This window comes from Protopterus annectens, chromosome 12.part0, assembly GCF_019279795.1.
Source record: "Protopterus annectens isolate FY-2018-M chromosome 12.part0, PAN1.0, whole genome shotgun sequence".
Classification (NCBI taxonomy): domain Eukaryota; kingdom Metazoa; phylum Chordata; order Ceratodontiformes; family Protopteridae; genus Protopterus; species Protopterus annectens.
The window spans coordinates 151,607,682-151,626,450 of NC_056746.1; the positions used below are offsets into that span (position 1 = coordinate 151,607,682).

An 18,769-nucleotide genomic window follows, 5' to 3' on the forward strand; every position below is an offset into this window, starting at 1 on the left:
GGAAAGTTGACTGTTGATGGTGGAGGCATACAGGTCTATTTGAGGTATACCCCACCTGTGGACCAGATCCAGGAAGACATCTCTGTGAAGCATCCATTTGTGTTTTTTGTGCTGGTTCTGCTCAAATAATCTGCCTGTTTGTTGTGGAGAGAGGGAATGTAGATAGTACAGTTGTGTACACCTACCATAAATGTAGATGTTCGAGTGTCTTCACTGTTGCAGTCATGACTGTAGGGTTCTCCCTGCCGGCAGGCAGCCCTCGGTCGGCCAGAATCCCAAAGTCTGGGTCCGGCGTCGGCTGTTCAACCATGCTCCCTGACGTCAGAGCGCCAGGAGTACAAAGCTGACAGCCGACGCCATCTTCTCCAGTTTTTCTTGCCCCAGATGTCAGGAGTCCCAAAATGGAAAAAAAAATCCCATAACCTTTGCAAATACACCTCAGAAGAATGGTGAAAAAAAGGGAATACACAAAAGTAAAAATAAGAGGGGACAGGAGGGAGGGAAACCCAGACTGCAACAGTGAAGACACTCGAACATCTACATTTATGGTAGGTGTACACAACTGTACTATGTTCATCGTGTTTCACTGTTGCAGTCATGACTGTAGGGTAGAATCCCAAAGCTGAAAGAAAGGGAGGTGGTCATAAAGAGGAAGGGGCGGCTAAAAGGCCCTGCAAGACTGCAGAGGCAAAGCCTGCCCTAGACTTAGAGTAGAGAGGTAGATTGTAGTGCTTAGAAAATGTATGCACTGAACTCCAAGTTGCCGCTTCCAAAATGTCCTTGGTAGGAACTCCCCCGAGGAAGGCCGCAGAAGTGGCAGCAGCTCTGGTGGAATGAGTCCGTATACTCCCTGGGATTTGCTTTCCATGGTGAGAATAACAAAATCTGATTCCATGAGCAATCCATTTAGAAATGGTCTGTTTTGAAATGGCGTTACCTTGGGAATTTGAAGCATAAGAAACAAACAATTGTTCTGATTTCCTGATGTCCTTGGTTCTGTTCAGGTAAAAACGTAGCTGTCTGTGTACATCCAAGGAATGTAAGATCCTTTCCCCTTTATTTTGAGGAGTGGGGAAAAAGGATGGCAAGTGTATAGTTTGATTTAAAGCCACTTTAGAAACCACCTTAGGCATGAAGGTAGGATTAGTCCTCAAAGATACCCTGTCTTGATGAAAAATAATATAAGGTTCCACAGCCATAAGAGCTTGTAACTCTGAAACCCTCCTGGCAGAGGTTAGGGCTAACAGGATGGCTGTCTTCCAAGATAAAAACTTGATGTCAGAAGAGGCAGCAGGCTCAAAAGGAGGCAAAGTTAGTTTTTCCAAAACATAGTTGAGATCCCAAGCAGGAATAGGAGGAGATCTAGGAGGTCTTAAGTTCTTAGCTCCTCTGAGAAACTGTCGCATGAGCTGGTGGGAAAAGATGGGAGGGTCTGTATTATAATGAGCAGAAATAGCAGAGGCATGTATCTTAATGGAAGAGAAAGAGACCCTTATGTAAGAGATCTGTCAAGTAAAGTAAAATTAAAGTAATGTTAGGAAGAAGAGGATCAGAATCCTGAGCCTGCATCCAGGAACAAAATCTTTTCCATTTTCCTGCATAAGATTTTCTAGTGCTAGGACGTCTGGCTTCTAAAATGACATCCATAACCTGCTTGGGCAGAAAAGAAGAAATCAAAGGCCCTGGATTAACCAGGCCGCCAGGCTGAGAGTTCTGACATGAGAGTGTAGAACCTGACCCTGATGCTGGGACAGAAGGTTCGGAGACTGAGGTAAAACCCAAGAGGACTCCAGGCATAGGTTTTTTAGAGTTGGATACCAAAACTGCCGAAGCCAATTTGGGGCCAGCAAGATTATCAACTTGGGCTTGTCCTGTTTTATCTTCAATAAAACCCGTGGAGGAAGAGGCGGAAAGGCATATCCAGAGAGGTTCCTCCAACTGAATGACAGGGCGTCCACTCTCCAAGCTTCTCTGTGGAAAGTCCTGGTGCAAAAAGTCTGTAGTTGATGATTGAGATGGGATGCAAACAGGTCTATGTGAGGACATTCCCAGACTGCTGTTATCATCCTGAATATTTTGGTGTCCAGCATCCACTCGTGTGGATCCGAAAGATTTCTGCTCAGACTGTCTGCCAGGAAGTTTTGTTTCCCTGGTAGAAACTGAGCTTGAAGATCCAGACTGCAAGCTATAGCTGTGTTCCATAGATCCATGGCTAGTCTGCAAAGGGGGTAGGAATGAGATCCCCCTTGCTTGTTTATGTACCACATAACTGTGGTGTTGTCTGTCAGTATTAACAGTTGTCCTGGTTCTAAAAGATTCCTGAAGACCAATAGAGCTTTCTGAACGGCTAACATTTCCTTTAAATTAATATGCAGGTGCTTCTGATCCTTTGTCCAAAGGCCCTGCAAACAATTGCCCTGAAAATGGGCTCCCCAAGCATAATCCGAGGCGTCCGTGGTTAGAATCTGAGAGGCAGGAGGGCAGACGGGAGGGCTTCCCTTTGTTTAGAGCACATGCCCTGGACCACCAAAGAAATTCCTTTTGAAGGCAAGGAAGGACGGAGATCAGTATGTCTAAACTGTGGCAATGCTGAGACCATACACTTTTTAGGTACCACTGTATTTTCCTCATGTGTAGTCTTGCATATGGTAGGAGAAGGATGCAGGAGGCCATGTAACCCAAAGCCTGCAGGAATTTCCTTGCAGATAGATGAGTTAAAGTTGCCAAGGTTCTGAAAGTTGAAGCCAGCTGTAACTGTTTTTCGGATGTCAGAAATGTCATCTGGGTTGTGGTGTTTAGAAGTGCACCCAGAAAAGTTATCTGTTGTGATGGTGTCAAATTTGACTTTTTTATGTTTACAGAGAATCCCAGGAACTTGTGGAGGTTCTGTACAAATTTTAGATGCTGGAGCAAGACATCCTTGCTGTCTGCCTGAATTAGACAATCGTCCAGATAAGGGTAAATTTGAATTCCCTTGAGTCTGCAGTAAGCTACTACTGGAGCCAGGCATTTGGTGAAGACCCTGTGCGCAGCAGATAACCCAAAGGGCAGTGCAGAGAATTGAAAGTGCCTCGATCCGGCTTTGAACCGGAGGTATTTTCTGCAATCCTGCCTGATGGGAATGTGTAAATATGCCTCCATTAAATCCAAAGTTACCATCCATGCATTTCTGGACAGCATTGGAAGTAGCTGCTGTAGAGTAAGCATCTTGAATTTTGGAATCTCTAGAAAGGTGTTCAAGACCGACAGATCCAGAATGGGTCTCCATGAGTTTTGCTTCCTTGGGACTAGAAAAAGCCTTGAATAAAAACCTTTTCCCATCTCTGAAAGAGGAACCAGTTCTATGGCATTCATAGCCAAAAGAGCTTCCACCTGGTTTAAGGCCTCCGTCCATTGATGCTTTGGAAGGTCTGGCCATCCGCTTGGCCTTGGCAAGGTATGAAAATGGAATTTGTAACCTCTTAAAACCACATCCAAAACCCATTTGTCTTGGGATATTTGAGTCCAATTTTGATAATAAAAAGAGTTTTCCTCGAGAGGGCTTCCAGGCAAGAAGTTCCTGTAGCCCAACAGAGGGAGTCATTGAGTTTGTTTCCTTTGAGATTGTGACCTGTCCTCTCCTCCCCTAGGGGTGGAAGCAGTCCACTGTCTTGGTCTATAAGCAGCTTGCGTTTGAGGCCTCCTTCTGGAACGTCTATATCTACCCCTCTGAGGCCTGTCAGAAGTGGGAAAGGACCAATTTTTTGAAGGCCAATTCCTGCTAAATCTAGGAGGCTGTACTTGTAAGAAATCTTTAACTGTTTGCATGGATTTCGCCTTATCCTCCATCTTTTTAATCACCTCTTCAGCTTTAGATCCAAACAAAACATTATGCTGAACAGGAGCATCCAATAATTTAGCCTTTACTTGTTCAGGTAAATTTTGTTCCTTTAGCCATGCATGCCTTCTAATGATTGTGCCAGAGGCCGCAGCCCTACAAGAAGCCTCCAAGGCATCAAATCCACAGTGTAAACCATGCTTCCCAACTTGTTCAGTGGTGTGCAATAAGTCATGTAATTCCTTATCATCTGCACAGGCATTTAAACATATGAAACTGACAGTTTAAAGCCCTAATGGACAAAGTAGCAGAAGTGTACACCTTTCTGCCCCATCTTTCTAAGGATCGAGAATCCTTTTCAGTAGGAATGGGATTTTTGGCAGAAGCGGCCTTAACTCCCTTAGGACCCTGATAAATGGTTTCAGGGTCAGCAGAAGGGTTCTTGTATAAAAACTGATGGGAATCAGGAACCCTGTAATATCTATCAGGCTTAACAGGAGCAGGAGGAAAAGAGTCAGGGGTTAAGTTAGCCTCCGAAAAGGCATCATCCACAATATCCAAAACAGGAGGAATAGCCAGGGTCTATGTTGGGGAAGAAGAAGAAATTCCCTCAGTCTTTTCTTGGATTCCGAAAACTCCTGTCCTTCCCAGTGGAAATGTTCCCTCATTTCATGCAAAGTTTCCCCAAAAGAGAAATCCTCAGGGGGAGAAGCAGAAGGAATGGATTCTTCAGCATCAGAGTCCTCATAAGGAGGGAAAGAATATTCCTGATCAGAAGAAGAAACTGAGGAAACAGAAGCCTGATCAGAGGAATCATAAGAAACATCCTGCCTTGGCGTTTTGTCTGGAGGGGGATGAGCACCCCTAATCATAGTAATTAAATCCTCCGCCATCTTGAGTAACTGTTTCTGTGACTTGGGAGCCGGTTCAGAAGAGGCCTGTGTTGAAGTCTTTGATTTTGAAGGAGTCTTTGCCTTTGTCTTTGGCTTTGCCTTTATTAGTAGCGGAGTAGGCCTGAAAACCCCTTCGGAAGCCGGTACCTGCACAGCGGCTCCGGACCCATCCGAAGGAGCATTGTCCGAAGGTCCTGCAACAGAAATATTTAAAGGCCTGGTTGGCTCCTCATGAGAGTCTGTTTCGGCCGTCGGTTCTGAAATGGCCGACAACAGGGGCTGCAAAAGCGCCTCACTGATGATGGCCGAACCTGAAGCTGGCTCCGCTTGTGCGTTATCATCAGATTTGGACCTCGGAGGCCTGTCTTTATCCTTGCGACGTTTGTGAACTCCGGTAGCCGGGACTGTATCCGACGACATTTTGTAGTTAAAGCGCCTACCGAAGTAATGAAAAGCAAAATCGTACCTTCGCTTAATTGTACGTTGACTGAATCTAGCACAAAACCGACAACTAGCTACGTCGTGGTCAGGGCCCAAGCAAGGAATACAGTAAGAATGAAAATCCTTATGAGGTATTTGCTTCCCACATGAAATACAATTATTAACTTTTTCTGACATCGGAGTGGAGCAAGAAAAAAGTTTCCCCAACGGGGTACTTAGCTTTGAGTGGAGAAGAAAGTCTTCGGACCGAAGTATATCAGTAAAATTCGTCAGGAGTCAGCCGACCGGCACTTGCGAACTGCTATCACCGCACGGCAAGAAAGACTGGAGAAGATGGCGTCGGCTGTCAGCTTTGTACTCCTGGCGCTCTGACGTCAGGGAGCATGGTTGAATAGCCGACGCCGGACCCAGACTTTGGGATTCTGGCCGACCGAGGGCTGCCTGCCGGCAGGGAGAACCCTACAGTCATGACTAACAGTGAAACACGATGAACATCGGCAAGGTGATTTACCCGTGAGGTGGTCACTTCCCAAACCAAAAGGGCTAGTCTGGAGAGCAGGTAGGACTTGGTTCCTCCCTGCTTGTTGATATACCACAGTACGGTGGTGTTGTCTGTGTATATCAGAAGTGGCCCCTGTTGTAGGAAAGGGAAAAATGCCTGGATGGCTAGAAGGATTGCCCTCATCTCTCTGGCATTAATGTGTTCTGACTTGAGGTGATTTGGCCACAGGCCTTGCACCTGTCAGTGGCTGAGGGTGGCTCCCCAACAAAGGTCTGAAGCATCTGTGTGCATGACCTGATTGGGTTGAGGTGGTTGGAAAGGAAGCCTTGGGTTGTGATTCACCATAGTATTTCCTTTGTTAGGCAGGGTAGAAGGGGCATAATGTGCTCCAGAGGCTGGTTGTGTTGCTTTCAGATTGACCAAAGGTACCACTGCAGCTTTCTCATGTGCAATCTTGCTAAAGGAAGCATGGGTATGGTGGTTGCCATGTAGTCCAGCAGTCACCTCTGTGGAGTTTAGGACCAGGAGCAGATGTTCTGTCAAAGAACTCACTTTTGGTGGGGGGTAGGTAAGCCTCCATGAGATCAGAGCGGATCCTGCACCCGATGAATATTGTACTGTGTTGGCTGACGATAGGATTTTGGAAGGTTTACCTGAAATCCCAGTGACTGAAGTTGGATGGGTCACCACAAACTGAATGTGCCCTTGAAAGGTTACTTGGCTGGCAGCCTGGATCAGCATGTCGTCCAGATAGGGGAATATCTGTATTCCCTTTTTCCTGCAGTAAGCCACCACAGGTGCCAAGCATTTGGTGAAGACTCTGGGTGCGGTGGAGTGTCCAAAGGGCAAGGGAGAGAATTGCAAGTGAGAGGAACCCACCAAGAATCTTAAGTATTTCCTGTGGGAGGGTTTGACTGGGAAGTGGAATTAAGCATCCTTTGTATCTAATGTAGCCAGGAATCCTTGTGCGATAAGGAGAGGGAAAAGGGCTGACAGGGTTAGCATTCTGAAGGTAGGGACCTTTAGAAAAAGGTTGAGATAGAAGAGGTCTAGAATAGGCCTCCAGGGTCCATCCTTCCTGGGGACCAGGAAGAGCCTTGAGTAGAATTCCTCTTCCTTTTTCAGTTGAGGGGACTGTCTCTATGGTACCCTGATCTAACAGGGTCTGCAATACCGGCTGCAAGAGGCGCAGCTGCTGAGCAGGTGGTCGAGGTATGCCTCGCCTTATGGGAGGGGAGATCCAGGACATAAAGTAACTGTTTTGAAGTATGGACAGGACCCAACTGTCTGAGGTGAGATGGGTCCAAACTAGGAGACAGTGAGAGAAACGAACAGACAGTGGCACAGAAGGAGGGAGAGGAACCAAGGCTGGCAGGTAGTCAGATGCTACCTGCCCTGTCCTGAAAGGGAGTCCTCTGGCTAGAGGGAGGGGATGCTCTAGATGGAGGAGGTTATTTCCTTGTGGGCTTACAAGCCCTTGAAGGAGGAGCAGAGCGGGAGTGCTTCCTAATAAACTGAGTTTTTGCTGGACAGTTTCTGTGAAACTTAGGGATTGGCGAAACCAGTAAATGTTTCAGGTCCTGCATTTCTTTGCCTTTTTGCTGCAGAGATTTGAAAAAGTCTGCTACTTTAGAACAAAAAAGTGCAGCATTGTCCAAAGGAGCATCAATGAGCTCTGCCCTGAAATAATTTGGCAGGCGTTGTAGGAGAAGCCAAGAGTACCTGCGTAGGGCAGGTGTGGATGCTGCTGACCTGGCTGAGGATTCAGCAGCATCATAACTGCAGTTGATAGTGTCTGGTGACCTGGGAGGAGAGAGCCAGAAGAGAGGACAGTGATGCTTTGGCAGGGGAGTCTGGAATATCTGCCAGGTGTTTGGTGGCAAATTCTAAGAGGGACAAGGTATACTTGGCCATGTGGGACTGGTAGTTTGTGGCACTGATGGACAAGGCAGCCAAAGTAATTAACTTTTTGCCCAACCTTTTCATTGTCTTGCTGTCTTTGTCAGCCGGGAGAATGGTGGTAGTAGGTGGGAGTTTGGAGGCTTTGTCCTTAGAGACTGACATAGTAGCAGGATCAGCAAGTGCGTACTTAAGCAGATGCTTAGCAGTGTCAGGCACCTTGTAAAGCATGTCTGGTCTGTGTGGGGCAGGAGGTTGGGAGTCGGGGTTCAGAGATGCAGAAGAAAGGCATCTAAAAGGACAGGCAGGATAGGAGGAACAGCAGATGGGCTGGGGGTTTCCATTTGAATGAGGTCGTAGTACCTCTTTTGTATCTCAGACATTTCTGAGGATTCCCATTTAAAGTGATCCTTCATCCTGCTGATTGTGTTACTGAAGGTCAAGTCTTCAACTGGGGAGTCAGGGTCCACTGACTCTTCCTCTGGGGTTCCATATCCCAATGGGAAGACAGTTGTGAGTTGTAGAAAAGTGACTCCTCAGAGGAATCTAAAAGGATTTCCTCTTCCCTAGTAAATGTGTCAGTAGACTGAGGCCTAGGTCTCAGGAGAGGAGGGCTGGAACCAGCAACAGCAGTGGTAGGCCTCAGTGCCATAAAGGCACTGAAAAGGCTTTGACTGAAAGCCTGCCAATCAGGCATGCTTTCTGTAAAAGGAGAAATAGGTTTCCTCTTTTCTCTTCTTTTAAGTGGGCCAGTGGACGTCTGTCTAGAAACCGGAGATTGCAAGGGCTCGGAAGGCTCAGAAGGTTCTTCAGAAAACGCAGGCCCCCCCATGTTAGAGACTGGTGCCGGAATACCCTCTGCTGATGTGCTCTCGCCCAAGAATAGTGCGGTGTCTTTAGAGGTACCCACAACCTCTGAACTGGCAGATCCGGGTCTAGATCCTGATATCAGGCTTATGCCGGCCACAGGATGGGGATCGGCCGGGAAGGGGCTCAGCAGTAGATGAAGGCCGTAAAATCCTAGGATTCTTCTTTGGCAGTTCTGTGGAGACGTCTGAGGCACCTCTCCCATCTGTAACGTAAGCTGCTTCAAACATTGTTTTTTGAGATAAAGATTAAGTGCATGCAAGCGACTACGTAATGTTTCAGGCACGAACGCCTGGCAAATCGGGCAGGCCTTATGGTCGTGCGACCATCCCAAACAGAAATGGCACTTATTGTGGGCGCCCTTTTGAGGTATCTGGCGGCCGCACTGACACTTACCCTTTCTAGATGACACGAAAAAGCAATACCACATTTTAGGACTGGAAAGGTCCCCAACAGGGTACTTATCTGATGAAATAAACACAATGTTAGCAGTAGCAGAAACAACTGGGGTACGACTGGCGGCTGAAAAGTTCTGAGGGCTGGTGCGTGCCGACATCACATTTATGGCCCATGAACTCTCGCCCACGTCAGACGTCTCACACACCACAGAGGGACTGAAAGCTTTTGGATACTGGCCGTACGTACCAGAGACTGGAAGGGTATACCCATATGCAGAATACTGCAATATGGGAATAGAAGGACATCAGACCGAAGGGTGTAACACCTACCTTTGGAATGGCAGTGAGACAGACTGGGGATTTACGTTCATATCAGACATGTAGCTCTGTGGAAGGTTTTGGCTTTGGTCCCCTGGACGGCCATCCAGGTTATATGGTGACAGAACCCAATAGTTTGGAATACTTTCAACAGTGATCTAAGAAGGGACACCCTCTTGTGTTTCTTTGTGACAGACACATGGGGGACGGCATCTTTTAGATTCAAGGTAACCATGAGTGCCTGGGGCAGGATTAAAGATAACAAACTTTTACAGTGTAAGCATTTTGACTTTGTACACAGACGTACTTTAGTTATGAGATGTGTAAGATAAGCCTCCAAGACCATTCCTTTCTTGAGGCCAGAATGAACCTGAAGTAAAATCCTGTTCATATGAGTTTTCCCTTTACTAGTGCTGTGGAACCTTGTTCCAAAAAGTCTTGAACTTGAATCTGCTTGTCTTTTAGCTGTCCTTTTGGAAATTAAAACACATGAGAAATTTCATAATGAAGTGAACTGCATTTTATAGCCTGACCTTACTAGGGCCAAGACCCACCTGTCCCAAGTACTTTTTTCACCAGCATGGGTAAAAGTGGGAAAGCCTATTCCCCAAAGCTGCTCAATGCTTGGGTCCCTGGTGGTGGGACCTAACAAGCCTGAGTTTGGAGTCGGCTTAACACTTTGTGTATTTTCCTTTTTTGTTCTTTCTGCGCTTGGATTTTGACTGAGGCACAGAAAAGGGCCACGTATTTGTAAGGAAATTTCTGATACCTGCTGATGGACTAGCAGAAAGTCTTTCACTGTCTACATAGTCTTTGGCTTCTCCTCCTGTTTTTTGAAGATACTTTAAGCTTGGGGATCCAAAGATAAAATCCTTGTCCAGGGGTGGGTTAAGGATTTCGATTTTAACATCTTCTGGGTGAGGCTGTTCTCTTAGCCAGGACTGCCTTAATTGCTTTCAAAGAATCAAAGCCACATATGAATGTGTGGTTAGCAACCTCGGGACTAGTCTAAAGTTCCAACAAGTCTCTCTGGAAAGCCTTATATTACATCTCCTCTAACTTTTGATTTGCCTCATCCAATACAGACTCCTGATATTTAATCATATAAAACTGACAATTTAACGTCAAGTGGCCAGGGTCGCTGAAGTGTAGGCTTTTAAGTTTGCCCCTTGGTTTCTGAGGACACCACCTCAGCATCTGCTACTAGATCGCAATAAACGTGCATATGGGACTCTATCACCCTCCAGAAACTATCTTGTTTCTTGGGGGCAGGGAGTCAGGCTGCAGGGATGCATCTTGAATATCTGCTACCTCCAAGAATGGAGGAATGGAGACAGGTTTGTGCTCATAAAGTCCAAGAAATTGTCTGAGCATTTCCTTGCATGGTGGATATTCCTGAGCTTCTCAGCTGAAGAACTCTTATGAAGTGTTTTCCCAAAAGGGATGTCCTCAGAGGGACAAACAGAGGCAAGAGTATCTTGTGAGACAGAGCTGGTACATGACCCTGTGAAGAGGTGGTCAACATATGCCAGCTGAAGAGCTCAAAAGAGACTGGCAGATGTCACAGTGAGCACCATCCATCAACATTCTCTATGCTGTTCAATGTATGGTGCTACTCAGTCCTATGCCTAATGGTTCTTGAGTTAAAGTAAGCACACTGGGGGCTTTCAGGCATGTCCGGTTTTGGACTTAGGCAGAACATACTGGACGTCCTGGTGGGTGATTTGCTTTCCAAACTAAGTGTGCACACATTCGATAACCCAATGGGTTACTTAGCTTTTTGGTGCTCGATCTCTGGCTTTGTACAGACTGATGTACTTCGTGACTGTTGTACTTCCAACAAAGAGCAAGAAAGGACAGAGGAAATGGGGCCAGCTGACGACTCTTAATAGTCAGACATCGTGATGCTGGATTGATGTCTACCAGGCCTAGGGAAAGGGAACAACTCTTTGGTACTAGTGCCCGCCAAAGGCTTTCTACAGCAGGAAATTTCAAAAATTGTTGCAACAGTGATCTAACGAACATCCAACTCACAACAAACAAGGACCAGATATACATTTTTCAGAGATAATTTCTTAACAGAAAATGTAAGCTTACTTTTCAGTGTGCCTTAATTAGCTTGCAAACAAAAGCTGAAAAGGTTTTAGCTACTGCTACCATTCCCTCCCCTACTCATTAAATACTTGAGTTCCTCTGAAGTAGTAGATGCAACAAATTACAAAGCAAAATCCATCCTAGAAGCAGCCAAAACAGTGTACAAAGAAATGGCAGAATCAGGTACAAAGACTAAATGAATAACACACACACCCGCAAATAAGAGTGAGAGAATGAATCTGTCTACTTTTAAACATCCAAACACAGAAAAATACTGAAAATCGTTGACAGGTTACTGTACATGCTCCGAGACGTATCCTGGGCTCACTCTACCCCCCGTGCCAATTATCAGAGATCACACAATACTAGAGCCAAGTGAATATTACGAAACCCCTGTAAAGTTGCAATACTGCACAATTTTCAACCACTTATTTTGCTGACTGAAGTATGCTGACAAAACAGAAGTCTACTTTAAAGAAAGTCAAGTTTTAAGTGTTCGTATAGATATCTACAAAAACACAGACAGAGATATGCATATGTACTATATATAGCTACACTAAATTTCATCAATATACCCAAATGTCAATACTGCCAATGTCGACAATAAAAGTTTGACAAAAAAGTCACGTCACTATACATGCAATTAGGAATAGCCTTGAAGCATACAAATGAAAAAATAAAATAAAAACATTGTGTTCTGCAGGGGGGCAAGCCCCCTGATTCCCAATGTTAGTTTTATATTCTAACTCTGGGATTGCAGAATACAAGGGAAAATGCATATTCCACAACTCAATAATGTTGAATCTCACACAGTTGGTGACTATCTGTTTAGTTAACCAAACTGTGTAGACTTGAACAGTTGACTAAATTAATGGCTTCTCTTATTTTGTGTATGTTAAGTGCATCTGTGTGTGTGTGTGTGTGTGTGTGTGTGTGTGTGTGTATGTACATATATATATATATATATATGCACACTACACACACACACACACACACACACACAACTATTACAAAATTAAAAAAATCTTTTTTTCTGTTACAGAGTTCACTTTCTATTATGATTGGTTTGACTCCAGACTCTCAGCAATTTGACAACAAACAGCAACTTGCTCACACTGATTGGACACTGTTTAAACAGTTGTGATTCATTAATAAGATAATTCCACCTACTCTGAATGGTTATCCTAGCACTGTGATTTGTTGCCAGCTCAACCTTCAACTGTACTGATTGGTAAAAATGGTATTATATCACGCGTTCCAAGAAATTTAAACTCCAAATATCATTTTTACTTATTTTATACTCATTTCTGATCAAGTTTTTCTAATAATAAAGAATGAAAGCACTCACAGTGAGTCGGTTACTGTTTTTGCTAGGGTCCAGGATTTTACTAGTCAATCCAATGCATATATATCTATCTATAGATATCTATATATACATGTACACGCATATAGGTATATACATGTACATGTATATAGGTATATACATGTACACGTGTATATATATATATATATATATATATATATATATACACACACACACACACACACACACACGTATATACGTATACACATATATGTATAGACATATATACGTATATATATATATATATATATATTTATATACATGTATATGTATGTATATACACATGTATATGTATGCATATACATGTATATGTATGTATATACGTGTACATGTATATGTATGTGTATATGTATGTATGGCCACTGTTTGTTAGCTACATTAGACACAAACTTGAGTATGGTATAACACAGTGGAAATACACCAACGGCATCCATGGATGTGAAAACCTAAGTTATTATGAAAGACTAAAATGTCTGAACTTGTACAGTCTCTCTTACAGATACTAGGACGAGATCTTATTCAGGTATATATGGCATTTAGATACAACTACCTTTGGGAATGTTTGGAGTTATCAAAAAGTATTAGAGAATCATCAGACATCCTATGCAGAAGATTTTATAGGAATGAGAAGTGTATTAATTGGTTCTCTGACAGAGTAGCTGATGCATGGAGCAGACTACCAAATTACATTAAAGCAAGTACTAGTTTAGATATTTTTAAGAACAGCCTACACTTAATATGGGAGCAAGTGTTTTGGTATACATTTACATATGCATACATGTACATACAGGTGTGTGTGTGTGTGTGTGTGTGTGTGTGTGTGTATTATATATATATATATATATATATATATATATATATATATATATATATATATATATATATATATATATACACACATGCTTGTTAGTTCTGTATTTGGTATCCCCTGAATAGGATTAAAAGGAGTTAAGAATATTATAAAGAAAAGATTAAAAGGAGTGAAGAATATTATAAAGAAAAGATTAAAAGGAGTTAAGAATATTATAAAGAAAAGATTAAAAGGAGTTAAGAATATTATAAAGAAAAGATTAAAAGGAGTTAAGAATATTATAAAGAAAACTTATTGGGGTGAAGCAGTCCTTTACAGGAGCACAACCATTCCCAGATAAACATTAATGAAAATAAGCAAGGTACCAAGTAAGTTAAACACTTCAAATATGAACAATAATTGCAAAAATGTTTTACCTGAGCATCAAATGTGCGCCCTGAGTGACAAAGGTTAACTAGGTCACACAAAATAAATCCAGGCAGAATTTCTTCCTCTTCTATTCCTTTCAGTCTTATTTTCAGATTTTCACCTGGTAACACTTCTTCTGTTTCTACATCATCAGAGAGGATCCCAAGAACTTCAACAGTGTGCTGAAAGGAGAACAATACAATAAAAATATGTACAAAAACATCACATTCATTTAAGATATCTGCAAATGTATTTGTCTATTGAGCTCTTATGGACTACACGGCATCTACAACAATTCCACCTACAGATTTATTTTTAATTCTAGCAATCTTAGCCCAAATTGAGCTAATTTCATACCTGCACATGTAAATACATGGTCCATCACAAGGTAGTACAATAATGTTAGGACTTACCATAACTGTAGAAGTTATAGTACAATCACTGCTGCAGTCATCTGTCGGATAACTTGCTCTCAATGTAGCCCAATGTCTGACTGGGCTTCCAGAGCTTACTTTCTCCCGTGGCTCTCAACCTACATCTCACTGCCATGTAACGAAACTGGTGGTAAGAGGGGCATCAGCTGGCATCCTCAGATATTTCTTGTTCTGGAAATGCCAGAAAGGTGCCATCCTCAGATACTTCTTGTTCTGGCAATACCAGAAAAGACTACTCCTGTGCCAGAAATTAAGTGGTCCAAGTAGGAGCACCTCTGTGTACCTCAGGTCCATCTCTGAAGTCTCCAACATCCCTTCTTCATGTAACAGAGCAAGGTCATGGAGGGATAAGAGGAATGGTGAAGAGAAAAGTACAGCTGTGTAACATCTTACCATAACAGCAGATGTCCTACTTCTCACTGTTGCAGGATTCTATCCCTCCCTCCTGTCCTGTATTACTTCCTGTGTAACATCTTACCATAACAGCAGGTGTCCTACTTCTCACTGTTGCAGGATTCTATCCCTCCCTCCTGTCCTGTATTACTTCCTGTGTAACATCTTACCATAACAGCAGATGTCCTACTTCTCACTGTTGCAGGATTCTATCCCTCCCTCCTGTCCTGTATTACTTACTGTGTAACATCTTACCATAACAGCAGATGTCCTACTTCTCACTGTTGCAGGATTCTATCCCTCCCTCCTGTCCTGTATTACTTCCTGTGTAACAGCTTACCATAACAGCAGATGTCCTACTTCTCACTGTTGCAGGATTCTATCCCTCCCTCCTGTCCTGTATTACTTCCTGTGTAACATCTTACCATAACAGCAGATGTCCTACTTCTCACTGTTGCAGGATTCTATCCCTCCCTCCTGTCCTGTATTACTTCCTGTGTAACAGCTTACCATAACAGCAGATGTCCTACTTCTCACTGGTGCAGTATTCTTTACTTTTGGGATATACTGCAGAGGATGCACTAATTTCTGGCATACCAAAGCCTTTACACCTTCCAGGCATTGTACTTCAGACATGTGCTAAATACAAGGTGTAAGGTACATATGTGACACAAGGACGCCTAATCCACAAAACTTGAGTGCCACAGAAGAACCATAGCAACCCCAGAGAAGGCAAATAACGTACACCAGAAAGGGAAGGAGGAGAAAAGATGCAATGCAATCCCCTCAGCCAGAAACAAGGCAAACGAACGTAATAGGGGCAGGAAGGAGGAACAGAATACTGCAACAGTGTTAAGTAGGACATACACACCTGGACTATGCCCTTCCTTATACCTGCTGCAATATTCTTTACTCTTGGTAGAGTACAAAAGCTACTGAAAAGTATGGAAGGAGTAAGACAGAGAAGACCCCTCCACAAACCCATGAAGGATGCCCTAAAACCTGCCTTGGCCCTGGAAATAACATCCAACTTGTAATTTTTTGGTAAAACTGTGAATAAAAGACCAAGTAGCAGTTTCCAAGTTGGATCTCTAACCTTGGAATTTGTATAACTTAAGTATGTCACCACTGTATATATTGTATCTGTAATCGTAACTGCTTATCTTGGAGCTTTTCTCCCCGGGCCTCCGCTGAAAATGGCCATAAATCCAGTTGGACTATCTTGGTCAACAAATGTAAACTAACTAAATAAATAAATAATAAATCTTGCATCCAGCACCAGAAGACGCCACTGCCCTGGTAGAATGAGCACAAACAGAAGAGAAAACTACTTGCTATGAAAAGAATGGCAAAAAGAAATGGTCACAGAAATACAGGAGGAGATGGTTTACTTGGACACTGCCGAACCCAATTTCCTGGCATGAAAGGAAATAAAATCGCTCATTTTCTGACATGCTTTGTCTTGTTACAAGTAATATGTGAGCTGCTTATGTAAATGCAAGGAGTGAAGAACTCTCTCACTAGTAATCTGTGGAGAAGGGAAAAAGGAGGAAGATGAATGGACGGATTCAAGGACAAATCATTAACCACCTTGGGCATAAAAGGAGGACTGGGACAAAGACACCCCGTCCTTGTGAAAAAACAGAAAAGGAGGAACTGCCATGACTGCTTGAAGTTCATGGACCTTAATGGTGGAAGTGCAAACCACCAACAATACAGTCTTCCAAGTACAATGTGGTAGGGAAGAAAAGACGGTCTCAATAGGTGACTGAGTCAATTTTTCAAGAAAAAAATTAAGGTCAAAAGAAGGAGGAAAAGGTTTTCTTGGAGACCTGATATAGACATCTTTTTTTAAAAAAAATGGGTCGACTGCAAAACTAGAAGGCAAAGATGGATTCAAAGGCAGACAGGTAGAAATGGCTGGCAAGTGAACTTTAACTGATGAATATGCCAAACCAGAACTGAGCAACACACACAAAGGACTGTAGAGACCCCCCACCACACACACACACACACACACACACACACACACACACACACACACACACACACACACACACACACACACACACACACACACACACACACACAGTCCAGGTCATGCTTGAGAGACTAAGAATATCCCTTCCCTTTAGTTGCATAGGATTTTCTAGTAATGGGTTTTCCAGCCTCCCACAAAACCTGAAGTACGTCCTCAGAAAACTGGTGCCTGAAAAGGAATCAAAACCCTATTATCCAAAGTGTCAGCTGAAGGGTGGACAAGTGAGGGTGTATGAGAGACCCCTTTATCTTGTGTGAGAAGATCCATCCAGTGTGGTAACTTGTGATGACTGCTCCTGGCCTGATGAAATAGAAGGGGGAACCAGTGCTGTTTGGGTCAAAAGGGAGTAACCAGCAAGATTCTGGGTGTGTCCCACATGATCTTGCACAAGACCTGTGGTAGTTGAAGAAGAGAGTGACAGGCATATAGAAACATCCCCTTCCAAGGAAAAGACATGGAATCCACTTTCCAAGTCAGGGAACATGTCACTCTGGAACAGAACAGTGGAAGGTGTCTTTTCAGAGCGGCAAAGGAGTACCTGGCCGATGTACAATGTCCAGAAACACCTCCCCGTGAAGCATCCAATTGTGAGGATTTGTCCAGGACATGCTCAGTGTCTGCCACCAGACGGGGCTCTGAAGGGATATACACCACTTGAAGAATGAAGTGATGGAAGACTGCAAAATCTCAAGCCTGAATTACCAGCCTGCAAGGAAGGTAAGATTTTGTGCCCCCTTGCTTGATGTTCCATAACACTGTGGTTGTTGTTGTCTTTCAGCTTTTCCCGGTTAGGGGTCGCCACAGCGGAACTCCGGTCTGCTAATGATTGGTAGTTGATTTTTACGTGCCGAGTTAGCCCTGACGCACAACCTTCAACGAAGGTACGCCCATTCACGCATGTCTCCACGAAGAAGACACTCTAGCTGAGAATCTAACTGGACAGAGTCTTATTGTGAGGCGACAACGCTACCACAGCACCACCACCGCGTGTATTGTCTGTAAAAACCTTTAGAGTACCTGGAATCCAAAGGGACTGAAAAGCCTGGAGAGCTAAAAGTACAGCTCTCATTTCCTTGATGTTGACATGGTCTGCCAGTTGTTGATGGGACCAAAGATCCAAATTTTTTAGGTTGTTGGAGGATGCTCCCCAACCATGATCAGAAGCATCTGTGTAAAGTTCCCGAGTAAGGAAAATAAGCTGAAAAAAGTGGACATGGATTCAGGGAAATCTGATGAATCCACCAGCAAAGTTCGAGCTTGAGACAAGGTATAAAAGGGATTGGATAGTCTAGAGGGTGTCAGTTCTGGAGCCAGTTTTGAGATACCATTGATATTTCCACATGTGGAGTTTGGCAAAAGGAACCATGGAAATGACGAAAGCCATGTAACTAAGGGCTCACAGAAATTCCCTTGCAAGAAGGACTGGAAATAAGCAAAGAGAAGACATTGGGAGGTGGAGACAAGCTAACACTGGAACAATAAATCCTGCAATACAAAAATACTTGGTCCTGAGAGTTAGTCAACACAGACATTTTGAGACGGAGGGTGAGCCCACACTGTGCAGAAGCATAGCGAAGTGCAGATTTTGAAGCACGAGCTGAGTGTGGGCTTGAATTAAAAGTTCATTCAAATAAATGAATATCTGAATTCCCTGAAGTCTGCACAAAGCTACCACAAGGGCCAAACATTTAGTAAAGACCCTTGGAGTTATAGAAAGACCAACTGGCAAAGCTGAGAACTGATGAGAAGACGATGAAAAAAATGCAAAAACTTCAGGAAGAAAAGGTGAATAGGAAATATGGAGGTAAGTCTCTCAAATCCAAATACACCAGAAAAGCTTCAGGAAGCAACAAAAGGAAGCGTCTCTGAAAAGAAAACATCTTGAAGGAAGAAAGCTTGAGAAAGGACAGGTCTAGGATGGGCCTCCACGACCCCTCCTTCCAAGGAGCCAGAAACATTCTGGAACAGGAACAGGTTGGATAGTTCTCTGACCCACCAGATCCCACAGAACCAAAGGGAAATAAGGAAGCTGGCAAGCAGGAGGCTGAGAAAGGCCAGAATATGGAGGGAGGGACTTCCAAGCCATAAAA

General features: G+C 43.7%; 1 protein-coding gene across 2 annotated transcripts in view; it reads right to left on the reverse strand.

The window, feature by feature from the left end:
* Nucleotides 1–18,769, reverse strand: part of GSPT1 (G1 to S phase transition 1) — a 960,922-nt gene that overhangs the window by 95,310 nt on the left and 846,843 nt on the right. For both annotated transcript variants that reach the window (XM_044089181.1, XM_044089179.1), the window contains one exon: nt 13,820–13,993. In XM_044089181.1, the coding sequence (XP_043945116.1) occupies nt 13,820–13,993 (174 nt within the window). The remainder of the gene's footprint in view (nt 1–13,819; nt 13,994–18,769) is intronic.